Raw genomic sequence first — 13,975 nt, 5'->3', positions numbered from 1 at the left:
CATGGGTCTCGCTACAAGGGGGCGTGCTGTCGATGGTGAGTGACAGCACGCCCCCTTTGGTGGGCGTGCCGGGGGCGTGGCTGGCCAGACGGAGGTGTTGCCATGGGAACGCCTACCGTCTGGGGCCGGCCCCACTGACATCACAAGTGATAGAGCCAAAAGCACTCCAGGGCTTGCGGCAGACGAGACCCTACCACAAGGGTCTCGTTGCAAGCCCAATGGTCGCGATGGTCTTGACTATTGCGACCATCTTTTTGGCCGCTCGCTATAGCTATGCTGTCAGAGCGTCCAGCTCTGAATCAGGGCCAGAGTCCTGCCATACACTAGCCATCACACAGAAAGTCCTATAATATAATGGCCACTACAATGAGTGTCCAGTCATAGACTGGCCACCACACTGAAAGTCCTGCCATACACTACCCACCATACAGAGGGTTCCGGACTATAGACAGACAGTAATTAGTTAGACAATGTCTAGATAGACACCAGATGTTTAGCAGTTAATAGTTAGACAAGGATAAAAGTTCGACACACTAAAGTTAGACATGTAAAAAGTTTGACAGGTACAAAAGATCGACAGGGTCCAAAGTTCGACATGAAAAAGATCGATATAAGGAATACACTGCGCTCTGGTATAACACATAGGAACATAGGAATAACACATCTGTGCAATAAAACACAATTTAATGTCTTAGAAAATAATGTTTAAAAAATAATGTCACACACATAAAAAATGTACATATATAAAAAAACCAGTAGTCACATGTAATCAGCTAATGTGCCATATGAAATATGGACAATATAGCAAACATAAAAGGTGAATACAAATATAAGGAGTTGATCAGGCTCCGATATTAGTATCTCAATCCACTGTTGTGCAAAAATATATTTATGATCTGTACCAGAAGCGGTCCCGGATAATGCAGAAACCTATTTTAGGTGTGCTTAGCAATGGGTATAATAACGAAGGCAAAGGCACAGCCTGGCTAAATGGAAGCTCTCCCCATCAATAAATGAACATGAATAATTGGAGCCTGTTAAAGTAATAAGTCCAGCACATATGACAAAGTCCCAAGCAATAAAATAATATCTCAAACGAAGATGTGAAATGCTGAGCATACAATCCACAAATGAATCTGTAACTTAGATGTAGTAAGAGCCAGAGGTATACCTGTGGATGATCTGCACAGTCCCTGGGTGGTCAGGACACTAGACCTTGTATGGCTCAGCGTGGTTCAGCAAAGCAGGCCAGTGAACTGGCGTCCGGCAGGGCTGGATGTGCTGCAGCACACCGTGACTTTGGGGTCGTTGTCAGTCTCCGTCTGTGTGCTGACGTCCGCTGGGACCTCCGACTAGCGGTATAATGGTACTGGCTCCCGTACTGTGATATCACAGTATGAACTGTGAACGGGGATCCGGTGTGCACCCGCAGTCTCTCAGATGGCAAGCCCCGCCTCTGGCTCAACCGCGGCTCAGCAATAAGAGCAAGTCTCGTGAAAGGAGGATGTAAAATGGCTATCAGTCAGTCAGCCACAGAAATCTTGATTAGGGAGCAACTCCAGTAGCTATTTAAGAGAACAGCAACGCGTTTCGGCTGCTGCTGTAGCCTTTTTCAAGCTCCCTGGCATGTTAGGGCTAAGGTTTTTGTGTGTGTTCATGAAAAAGATCGACACAAAAATGGTCGACACATTTTTTTTTTTTTATTAGGGTTAGGTTTAGGGTACTGGAGGGTTAGGGTTAGGCACTTACTCAGAAGGATAGGGTTATGCACCAGGAGGGAGGGTTAGGGTATACAGTTGGGAAGCCGGCGGACCTAATCCCGACAGCTAGCTTCCCGACTGCTTTATCCCGGCGAGGGTTAAATGACAGGCGTCTAAATCTAGACGCCTGTCATTTTACCGACGCCGGAAGACCGGCGCCCAGCATCCCGATCGAAGTGATGCCGGGCGCCGCTGCGGACAACCATGGGGGGGGGGGGAGGGTTAGGTTTAGGGCTCCCGGGTGGGACTTAGGGTTAGGCACCCCTCCCAGGAGGTTAGGGTTAGGCTAGGGGGAGGGAGGGTGGGGCTTAGGTTTAGGTGGCTGGGAAATGGGGGGTTAGGTTTAGGCACTTAGAGGGGGGGTTAGGGTTAGGCACTGGGGGGAAGGTTAGGGTTAGTCACCCTAAAGGAGGGTTAGGGTTAGGGGGTTAGAAATAGGTTAGCTTAGCTAATACTTACCTTCGACGATCGGTGTTTCCTCCTCTGCAGGCCTCCTGATATTGGGATTCCAACCGCCGGGCAGGGGTCCGGCGGTAATTCATACCGATTCCAGGGTTAGGGTTAGGCACCAAGGGGAGGGTTAGGGTTAGGGTGAAGATTAGGGCTAAAAAAACAAAAAATAATTGTCGACCATTTTGTGTCGACCATTTTCATGTCGAACTTTTGACCCTGTCGACCTTTTGTACCTGTCGAACTTTTTACATGTCTAACTTTTATGTGTCTGACTTTTGTTTGTGTCTAACTTTTTTCCCTGTCTAACATCAGGTGTCTATCTAGACATTGTCTAACTAATCACTGTCTATCTCTTATACAAATTGGGCCTCTTTAAAGACTAGTCTTATTGAGGTCTGCTTTATACATTATTCACAAGAATGTGTTCTTGCTTGTATACTGGACACCAACAAGAACAGTAGTATATTCACTGGAATAAGAAGTAAGAAATACTGGTGATCACATATTTCTGATTGCCACCCTGGATGCTAATTATGGAATGAATATAAGCACTATCAAAACAAAAAGCAAGAAAAGGTATTATGTTATGTGCCGCATAGCAAGAAACCTTTTCTTGTTTTCTTTATTTACATAAGGGGGTCGATTCAATTAGATGTGAGTCAGCTCACCCTGCAGGTAAGTGCAAGCATATGGAGCACTTAGGTAGCCCGGGTCTGAATGATTTTTATTTGCAGTCCCAAAGAACAGCTTACAAAATATATGTGTCCGGGGTGAGATAGGGGTGAGAAGGGGGCGAGAAGAGGCACCATTGCCAGTGTCTTTACGCCATTGCAACGGCACTTTGCCCCGCTGGCTCCTTATGGAATTGACCCCGAAGTGTTAATCTGAGATGCAAATATTTACTGCAGTTTTAGAGATTACTAGTGTGTTCCAAAAACAGTACCGCAAGGCAAGTAAGAATCCATTATTTATATATATATATATATATATATATATTGTGACACAATGTGGTTAGGGGGTCCCTCTCCTGGGTAGAGGACTCCTTCCTTACACACACACACAGCAGCAGGGAAGCAGCACACCAGTCTGGATGCAAGTACAAGCTGGTCGGCGCCAGTCTTTATTGTACAATGTCAGAAACATAAAGAAAACATAAATATAAATCCTAGCCCTGTCGGGGCACTAACTTCACAGGTAGTTCCCTCACTACCAGAACCTGGCAGGGCCTAATGCCCTCGCCAGCAACAAAAGCACAGCACAACACTCACAGTTAGGTATCCAAGTGTCTCTGAGCAAACTCCCTGTCTGCTCTCCCAGGTGAGACAATCAGCCCTCAACACACTAGGCATATATTGGCCATCCTCAGGTGGGAACCCAATCAAGCCTGTTACCAGGCTGCGAGAACCAAAACCTGGAGTGGCCGTGGGTGGAGCCCTCCCTCTCCTCTCACCCACAACCCCCAGGTCCCAAACCGGCTTTCAAAAAGCCGAAACTCAAGCCTGCTACACTGCAGACTTTCTCCTGGGGGTTTAAAACACAAAAGACAGGAATCTGGGACAAATGTACCTGCCACAGACCACTTTACCAGTGATCCTATCACAATATATATATATATATATATATATATATATATATATACATATATATATATATAATTAGTCATTAGGGGGGTGTCCAAGGCATCCTGAAGCAAGTCCCGAACATTTTCCCTTACAATAAAGATTTTGAGAAAATTGTACTTGTGCAGAAGGTACTCAAAAATATATTAGCGCTGTGTGAAAAAATAAAAATCCTATGTGTTGAGTAAATATTTTCTAGGTAGGGAATGTGACCATTTTGCCTGACCAAGATATCTCTATGGATTCCCTAATGTATCATCTCCAGACCCAAGCAGCCTTCACCAACTCAAGTTCATTACAGCTCTCTGTGATAGATGATCAGCTCCAGACACCTCTAAATATGCAACTCTGAAATCATTGGCATTGTATGCTGCTAACCTGAGCAGGGAGCAGAGAGCAATGACTTCTCCAGTGCACCTCTGCTTTTGTCACATTCATAACCGATTGTTACTATGTACTCGCAAAATTAGTACTGAAGTGAAAAGTAATGAAATTTACAGTGTTTGTAAAACAGAATTGTTTAGAAATTGTTAATAAATGCCAATGATTTTTATTCAAACTATTTTAATTACTGTTTGTTTGGCTAGTGGTGAAATTTATTTGAAACAGAGGCCAACATTCACAATGTCACAATTATATCACATATAAGCTACGACAAAGCTAAATGAGCAGAGCTAGAATTGACACATGCCTTTCATAAACGCCATAGCACTAGCTAGAGGGTGAAGTATTTTTCCAGTTCAGCATATTTGTTTTTTTATGGTTGAATAACATTTCAGATTAAGGGCCGTATTCAATTAGAAGCGAAAAGTCCGTTGCCGGACTTTTCGCCGTCATCGCTGGTTTTGGGTGCGAAAAAGTATTGCGCTCATCCCCGCTTATCCCCGTTTTCACTTCCAAATCGGCAAAAACGGGACCCGGCGAAACTGAAATCGACGGAAAGTTCTGTCAGTTTTGGGGAAATCAGCCTGACACCCCCCAAAAGATGCACTGACATGGGGGATCACTATGGGTACCCCCGAATAGCCCTGCTAAAGGTATTTGGGGTTTTTAAATGGTCTCAATAGGCACTATTTAGCGTCTTTCAGCAAGTGGTGAAGAATAGAATTTTGCAACTTTTGGGTGAAAATAAGTATTCCCATCAAATTTGGGGTACATGAAAATGGGTGCAAGCATATTTTAAAGTTGCTAAAGTCAAGTATTAAAAAGCGCCAAAAACGCACCTTCAGCAAACACCTGCGATTCAAAAAACACCTCCCCCATACTTGCAGACCCCCCCCAGCCCAGAGGCTATTTTGCTAGTTTTTGAATTTGTACCCCCACTTTGATTTTTTTTCGCCCATGTTTTTCAAAGTGCTTGGAGTGTCCTCTGCAGTGGCGGAACTCCCGTAGACAATGGAGTCATTTGCCGCTGGGCGCCAGCCCTAAAGGGGGCACCTGGCTCCATTGTCACCCATAGCTGCATAGAGAAGGAGCGCCGCTGATCGGCGCTCCACCTCCAGTGGCGTAACTACGGAGGGTGCAGGGGGTGCGGTCGCATTTGCCAGGCGCCCGCTGAGTGTGTTACAAGCGGGCGCCCAGCTCCTTCACTCCAGCTTCCGGGTCCCGCAGTGCACTATGGGAGTGACGTAATGACGTCACTCCCATAGTTCCGAGGAGCGGGCGCCGGGGACGGATGGCAGCAGGCACTGGAGCGGGGTTTAAGGTTAGTATTTTTTTTTGTATGTGTGTGCGCGTGCGTGCGTGTGGGGGGGGCACTATAGGGGGCTTACTACAGGGGGCTTACTACTGGGGGCAATACAGAGTGCTTACTACTGGGGACTTATTACAGGGGGCATTACAGGGGGCTTACTATTGGGGGCACTACAGGGGCGTACTACAGGGGGCTTACAACTGGGGGCACTACAGGGGGCTTACTTCAGGGGGCATTACAGGGTGCTTACTACTGGGGGCACTCATAGGCGAAACTTTTTCACCTATTACATTGCATTGCGAAAAGACGCTGACATTTTTTTGTATGTGTGTGTGCGTGCGCGTGGGGGGGGCACTATAGGGGGCTTACTACAGGGGGCTTACTACTGGGGGCAATACAGAGTGCTTACTACTGGGGACTTATTACAGGGGGCATTACAGGGGGCTTACTATTGGGGGCACTACAGGGGGCTTATTACAGGGGGCTTACTACTGGGGGCACTACAGGGGGCTTACTACAGGGGGCATTACAGGGTGCTTACTACTGGGGGCACTCATAGGCAAAACTTTTTCATCTATTACATTGCATTGCAAAAAGACGCTGAAATTGAAAACGGGGATAAATGAAATTGGCGAAAATGACGTCATCGGCGAAAAAAGTTTCGCCGAAAACGGCTGTTCGCTTTTAATTGAATACGGCCCTAAATGTAGCAATACGGGTTAATTAACTGTTCTGTATAGTGATGCAAAATTGTTTCAACAAAGTGGAAAGCCCTCTTGGCTGCCTACTATTTTACATTGTAAATCTAGTGAATAGGGAAATAAGCAGAATGAGGGAGCAAACATTACTCTTTTTTTAATGTCACTGGATTCATATCAGATGAAATATTCAGCACACAAGCAGATAGATTAAAGTAAAACCAACTGCCAGGAATGTTTGGCAGCACTTGGGGTGACAGTTGGTGTTTGAATATTGAACTGTTCTGGGTTTTTTTTGTCTTTTTCACTGTTACCACTATTTTTGTACTCACTTTCACTGTATTATGTACAGTTATCCTTAAGTGTAAGGTGCCTTGAGTACTATTGGAGAAAAGCACCATATAAATAAAATGATTTTAATGTTATTGTCATGCACTGTAGTTTATGGACGTTGAGTATCAGTCACCATATAAAAGCATGAAGTCAAATCTAGGATAAAATGTATAATATACAATATGTATACAAAAGTGATTGACACCCCTGCGCAAGCGAAATGTATACCATTGCACACGAGTTCCAAATGGCCTCTAATGTGGTAGTTTCGACAAGAACACTTCGTAGGGAGGCCCATGCACTTGCAGTTCAACGGAAACAACAAATGTCTTTATCAGGATGATAATGCCAACTGTCATGTTTCCAGGGCGACGGTGGACTGGTATTCAGAAAATTCGGTAACCTGGATGGACTGACCAGCTCTGAGTCCAGATCTTAACCCCACTGAGAACCTTTGGGACGAATTGCAGCAACTGGTACATTCTAGGCTGACTAAACCTTCTTCAGTGTCACAGTTGGTCACTGTACTTAAGGCGGAAAAGCAAAACATGCCACCTGCTTTTGTCCAGGAACTTGTGGACGGTTTTCCAAGATGGGTGTCTTCAGTAATCAATGCACGTGATGGATCTACAAAGTACTGACGTCAATAAAATCTGGTTGATCTATTTGCTGCCAGTGTCCAATCACTTTTGTCTACATAATGTACATTGGGAGAAGAGCATCAGGATGATGAAGGCCAGTTCATTCTGTGTGGTGTGGTTCTGATAGGGCTGGGAACAATTGAGGCCAAACTCTGCGTAACTTGTGTACTTTTCGCAGCCAAATGCAGAATGAGGTAAATATTTTGAAGAACAGTTTTGCAGACTCAAATCTAGTATAAAATGTGCTTATAATACATGTTTCCTAATGAACACTGAATTGATAACATCAGAACTTACTATCTACACAGATATTACAGGATATATTGTTGTGTTGTTGTGTTGAATTGTATAGATGTGAGTGGGCACTTTCTATGAAGTATTTAGATAGATAGATAGATAGATAGATAGATAGATAGATAGATAGATAGATAGATAGATATTATTACATTTTATTTATAGGACGCCACATGTGGTCCACAGCGCCGTACATAGGGCAAACAATCAGATAGCACAAGGTAACACGGGATGTAGTTATGAGACCAATCCCGACAGCGGAATCCCGGCAAGGGATTTAACATCGAAATACCGCCGCCTATGTTAATCCCGACGACGGACCACCGAGGACACCAGCCCGAACGAAGGTAAGTATGGGGCGCCCTTAGTGTTAGCAGCAGGAGGGGAGGGCTAGGATTAGGGAGTCTAGCGGGATTAGGATTATGTTTGGGAGGGGGGAGATTAGGTCTAGGGGTATGCAGTTGGGAAGCCGGCGGACCTAATCCCGATCGCCGGCTTCCCGACTGTCTAATCCCGGCAAGGGTCTAAAGACAGGCGTCGAAATCCCGACGCCTGTCATCAAACATACGCTGGAAGACCGACGGCCGGCATCCCGATCGAAGGGGCGCCGGGCACCGAACGCGGATAGCCGCGGGGGGGGAGGGTTAGGTTTAGGGTTCCCAGAGGACTTAGGGTTAGGCACCCCCCCGGAAGGTTAGGTTTAGGCTTGGGGAAGGGGGGGTGAGCGTTAGGCACCCCCAGGGGGTGGTTAGGGTTAGGCACCCCCCAGGGGAATTAGGATTAGACAGCGGGGAAGGGGTGTTAGGTTTAGGCACTTAAGAGGGGGAATTAGGGTTAGGCACTGGGGGGGTAGGTTAGAGTTAGGCACCCATAAGGTTGGGTTAGGGTTAGGGGGTACAATAGGTTAGCAAATACTTACCTTAGGACGATTGGTATTCTCACTGCTGACGGGATGCTGATGTCGGGATTCGAACCGCCGGCCATGCATCCGGCAGTAAATCATACTGATTCTGGTCTAGGCACCCCTAGGTGGGAATGTTAGGGTTAGACACCCCCAGGGAAAGATTAGGGTTAGGCACCCCCCGGGAGGGTAAGGTTTAGGCACCCCCGAGAGGAGGTTAGGGTTAGGCACCACTAAGGGAGGGTTAGGGTTAGGGGGGGGGACAGGGGAGGGTTAGGGTACTTACCTGCCCCAGTCGGGATTTTCATCCATTGGGCAACGTCTGTTGGGATTTGAACCGGCGGCTGAACAGCCACAGGTATTTCAATCCTTTTCCAGGTAAAACGGTACAGTAGTAGAACACTACAGTAAACAATAACAATGAGCACTAAAATACACAGTACAGCTACAGGAGGAAGGGAATATTCAGCGTAGGTTTACACCTGTACCCAATGTCGGTGCAACTAACAGGATTAGAGCAGATGAGGAGGTGTAGAGTTTCGCTGGTGTGCAAGGGAAGTAGGCTGTGGGAACAGGAAGGAGGAGGACCCTGGTTCTAGGAGCTTAGAATCTAGAGGGAAGGGGCGACAGATGGATAACATGAGGAGTGAGCTAGTGAAAGGGAGTCAGCCATTGATAGTGTGTTTAAGAGCAGGAGGCAAGAGTAGTAAGGCTGGGTGAAGCTAGAGGATGAAGTACGTTGCATGATAACATGGTGGAAGGGTTCGCTTTTACAAACAGGTGGGTTTTCAGTGCCCATTTGAATCTATGCAGGCTTGGGTAAAGTTTGATTGCATGGGTGAGATCGTTTCAGTGTTAGGGGGCAATGCGGAAGAAATCTTGGAAACAGGAGTGAGATGCAGTAACCGGGATGGAGGAAAGGCGATGGTTGTCGGCCGACTGGAGAGGGCAGGAGGGACTAGGTATGGAGATGAGGCGGGACATGTAAGGAGCAGTGGAGTTAGAAAGGCCTTATATGTGAGAGTGAGGATTTTTAAGAAGGTTCTGTAGGGGAAGGGGAGCCAGGGCAGGGCTTAGCATAGGGGGAGGCAGATATGGAGCAGCAATGAAAATGAGTCTGGCTGCAGTGTTGAGGACAGATTGGAGAGAAGCGAGATGGGAGCGGGGGAGGCCGGTAAGTAGAAGGCTGCAGTGGTCAAGGCAAGAAATGATCAGTGAGGGGACAACAGTTTTAGTGGCATCCTGGGAAAAGAAAGGTCTGATGCGAACAATGTTGCAGAGCTCAAACAGCAAGATTGAATATGGGAGGCAAAGAAGAGGGAAGAGTCAAGAATGACACCTAGGCAGTGGAGATGGTGAACGGGGAAGATAGTGGTGCTGCCGACAGTGATGGGAGAGATCGGGAGGAGAGGAGACTCTAGATGGAGGAAAGACAATGAGTTTGGTTTTGGCCATGTTGAGTTTGAGAAAGCTTGCAGAGGAGGTGGCGGAGAGGCATCTGGACACCCGAGAGAGGAGGGAGGGAGAGAGGTCAGGAGAGGAGAAGTAGAGTTGGGTGTCATCGACATAGAAGTGATATTCAAGATATAGATTTAGATAGATGGATATACATTATATATATTCTTTAGATTGTAAGCCCTCAAGAGCAGTGCTATCTTCCCTCATGTGCTATTCCTTCAGTCACGTATACCATCATCTCCTTCCCACTGCCCTTTCAACAGTACCTAACATTAGGTTTTGCTGCTCATTTGGGTATGATGACTGCTGCTGCAGCAATGTTTATAAACCTTGTCCATGTTCTGCAATGTTTGGTACTGTAAGTCACCTTTTTCTTGTTTCGTTCATACTGTTAGGCGCTGCAGACCCTTTGTGGTGCTATACAGGGCCGTAGCTAGGGTAGTGCGGCCGGTGCCATCGCACAGTGCACCATATGTCAGGGGGTGCTGTTTGGGCCTGTCAAATTTCTGTTTATTATCATTCTTGCTTGTAGCTTCCTCTTATTTCATCCCCAGCATCTCCTGGCCTCTCCTATCTCTTCCCTGGCCCTTCAACATGAAGCCATGGCCCTTTTTTGGGTGCATTATGTCCCTTTGAAAAATGAGGGGGGCGCCAATGCTCTTTCTGGCACAGGGCACCAAAAAGTTTAACTACAGCTCTGGTGCAATATAAAGTATAATAATAAAAATATTCAATTATATATATATATATATATATATATATATATATACCGTATATACTCGAGTATAAGCCGAGTTTTTCAGCACAAAAAATGTGCTGAAAAAGTACCCCCTCGGCTTATACTCGAGTCAAGTGTAGCGCTGACCGGACGGAGTTCGGTCAGCGCTACACACTGCCAAACACACAGCCGCCGGAGCCGGCAGCTGCGTGTTTGGTGTAATCAGCAGCCGCTGAGAGTCTGTCAGACTCTCAGCGGCTGCTGCTGCTCCCACTGCGGGAGCCATCTTCCGGCTCCCGCAGTGGGTGATGGGAGACACGTCGTCATGACGACGTCTCTCCCATGCAAAGCGGCCGGAGGAGCGGACAGCGGCGGGACCAGGAGCGGGAGTTTAAGGTAAGTGTTTATTTATTTTTTATTCTTTTCACGTCTCTCTCTACTAGGGGGGGGGGACTACAGGGGGCACTACCAGGGGGCGATGACTACAGGGGCCACTACCAGGGGGTATTATCAGGGGGCACTACCAGGGGGCGATTACTACAGGGGGCACTACCAAGGGGCATTATCAGGGGGCGATTACTACAGGGGGCACTAAAAGGGGGGATTACCACTGGGGGAACTACCAGGGGAGGATTACTACAGGGGGCACTACCAGTGGGGGATTACTACAGGGGGCACTAAAAGGGGGGATTACTACTGGGGGTACTACCAGCGGGGGATTACTACTGGAGGCACTGAAAGGGGGGATTACCACTGGGGGCACTACCAGGAGGGATTACTACTGGGGGCACAACCAGGGGGAATTACTACTGGGGGCACTACCAGCTGCTGCCATTTCCCACACTAGGCTTATACTCGAGTCAGTAAGTTTTCCCAGTTTTTTGGGGTAAAAGTAGGTACCTCGGCTTATATTCAGGTCGATTTATACTCGAGTATACACGGTATATATATATATATATATATATATATACACTTACCTTGGCATGAGGCATATAAAAGTTACCAACAATTCTCAAAGTTTCTTAGTATTTGGCAGAAAAACAGATGTGTGAGGCGTTTTCTATTGTAACATGCGGAAACGAGAAATACGAGAACTGAGTAGGACAGTAATACATACAGTACAGTACTGTGTATAATAACTTACCAACCCTGAGGAAGAGGACCACACTGAACATGGCCAGCAATGTGGGCACCACGACCCCCAGGAAGGTGGAGAGTTTCCGTGAACCTGAGCGCTGCTCGGCTTTCCTTGGGTTCCGGGCGGCTCCATCCCCGGCCGCACTCACCTCTGTGGATATGTTCAGCCGGTAAGCGAGCAGCGGGCTCCGCTCAGCCATGGTGCTGTTGGGTGGCCGCTGGAGCAGTTTCCCCTCAGTGTCTCTCCGCCCTGATAACCGCCTGTCCACTGACACACGCTCCTAGCCCACGGCCGTACAGTAAGTTACAGAGCAGCAGGTAGACCCTGTCCCTTCACGCCCATTGCACCACCTCCTGTGATGAGCAGAGCAACCGAACTAATGTTACCGGCTTTAGCAGGAGCACTGCCTCTGGGCGTACTGTAGGCTGGATAATGCCAGGAGAAGTTCCCCACGTGTAGAGACGGACAGTCACACAGAGGTGACAAGTGCTGTGACCCCGCCGCCGTGGTGGTTATTGCTGTCTATGTTGTCCTGGTGTCAGTGTGACACTGTAACAGAGAGTATATACCTGGAGGTAAAGGAAGTGATATGACATGTCAGAGTCACCCCCAGTAGCACTCAGCATGGGGAAGGGAACACCAGGAAATACAATGCTGCTGTGTGTAGGTGCTTCCAGCTTCTTACAGTCACGCTGTCATTACACCGCCCTCTTTCTCTTCTCTAGCCCTAAGGTAAAATACAGTAACTGGGTGTATTTGGATGTTACTTCACATACTGTCAGCTGATCTCATGGTTTATTCCAGTGACGCCCAGATGATCATCTAGTACTATTACTGCTCTATCACAAGAAGCCTGCCCTGCAGATAACATTCTGGAAATTCCTTCTTTATGCAACTAGAGTGTAAGCAAATATAGTAATTGGAAATAAAATTATTTGATTGCGTCTTTCAATGCTGATTTAAAATTTAGAGCATTTTTGTGTTATATAGCAATGGATTAGATAATATTACAAAACCTGACATTTTTTGCCTCTCCATACAGTTAGGCCATGGTATCCCGGCCCACTCCTCTTCATAACTGTTAAATAAAATCACTTATTTCTGTTTAATAATGTTTATTTAATACACAGTGATACAATCTGTATACTTGGTAATATGGCCATTATCATTTTAAATATTTTGTATTCTGATCAATAAATAAGTTATTTTTTAAATAGTAAACCTCTCCGTAACACGGCTCCATCATATGTCGTGCTGGCCAGCATCGCCTCCTACCTGCTGTGGTAAGAATCATTTGTTTTGGTGTGTTTCTACTTTACTACTATCTATATACTGTATTACTATATATTAAACAGAACTGACTATGTGCAGATAGTTTTAGAATTTGGAAGGGGTATGTTCTATCTTACATCTCAATTTCAGTGTAAAAACAAAGTTGCCCAGTATATGTTCTCTACATGTTTAAGCAGCCAGTATTTTCCCTGACTGCAAAAAATAAGTAAATGCATTTGTACCCCTAGCATTGCAACATGGTTTGTTCCAGGAACATATTGCTCATTTGTTGCTCCTAACTATGATTCAGCCCCAAGGCCTTTAAAAATGCAGAAAGAGAAAATAGTTAATATTTGCTTTACTTCTTTTGGTCTTCTAACTATTAAACTGCGCTATTTTAATTATATTCTTACATGGATGGACAAACACAGTTTAAAGTGTATATCTTATTATTTCATATACTACTGATAATCTCTCTCTCTATAATAATAAAGTTCACAGTTTAGCGTTCTAGCTGTTCGTTTGGGCTAATCTATTGAACCACTGGACGGATCTTGATGGGGTTTTCACTATTCTATACAGCATTGGTCGAGGGAGGTTTAGGTTTATGAACCATTTATCTGTGACAAGGGAGCCGAGCAGTGACAATTTTAGTGAAGCAGTTACAGAAAAAAAAATCTTGCACCAAGCTGCTGTAGAGGAGCTGCCCATGGTGCTGAAGCAAGAGAGCATTTGAAGCTGAGTCCTCGAATGAAGCAAGTCACAGAAAAATCTGTTGTTCTGTGTGAGTGACTGCTGCTGCAGAGAGGAGGGCTGCACTGTGATTGGCTCTCTGAGACAGTGAGAGCCAATCGGAGCTAGCAATGTGCCCTGTTGATTAGCAGCAGCCTAGAGAGGGGAGGGAGTCAGGGACTGAGCATGGTCACATCTGAGGCAGACAGAGTGAGTGACAGCATCCAACGAATACATGAAGTTGCCCTGATGTAGACACAGTAGC

The 13,975-nt window shown here is 46.3% G+C and overlaps 1 protein-coding gene across 1 annotated transcript in view; it reads right to left on the bottom strand.

The window, feature by feature from the left end:
- The window catches only part of LOC148542678 (solute carrier family 12 member 9-like), a 302,682-nt gene extending 290,464 nt beyond the window's left edge, over nucleotides 1–12,218 (bottom strand). The window contains exon 1 of the mRNA XM_088467466.1: nucleotides 11,713–12,218. Within this exon, the coding sequence (XP_088323592.1) occupies nucleotides 11,713–11,905 (193 nt within the window). The 5' untranslated portion in view covers nucleotides 11,906–12,218. The remainder of the gene's footprint in view (nucleotides 1–11,712) is intronic.
- Nucleotides 12,219–13,975: the final 1,757 nt, after the last annotated feature.

This window comes from Taudactylus pleione, unplaced genomic scaffold, assembly GCF_031769625.1.
Source record: "Taudactylus pleione unplaced genomic scaffold, aTauple2 ptg000010l, whole genome shotgun sequence".
Classification (NCBI taxonomy): Eukaryota; Metazoa; Chordata; class Amphibia; order Anura; family Myobatrachidae; genus Taudactylus; species Taudactylus pleione.
This window is presented reverse-complemented; position numbering and strand designations above follow the sequence as displayed.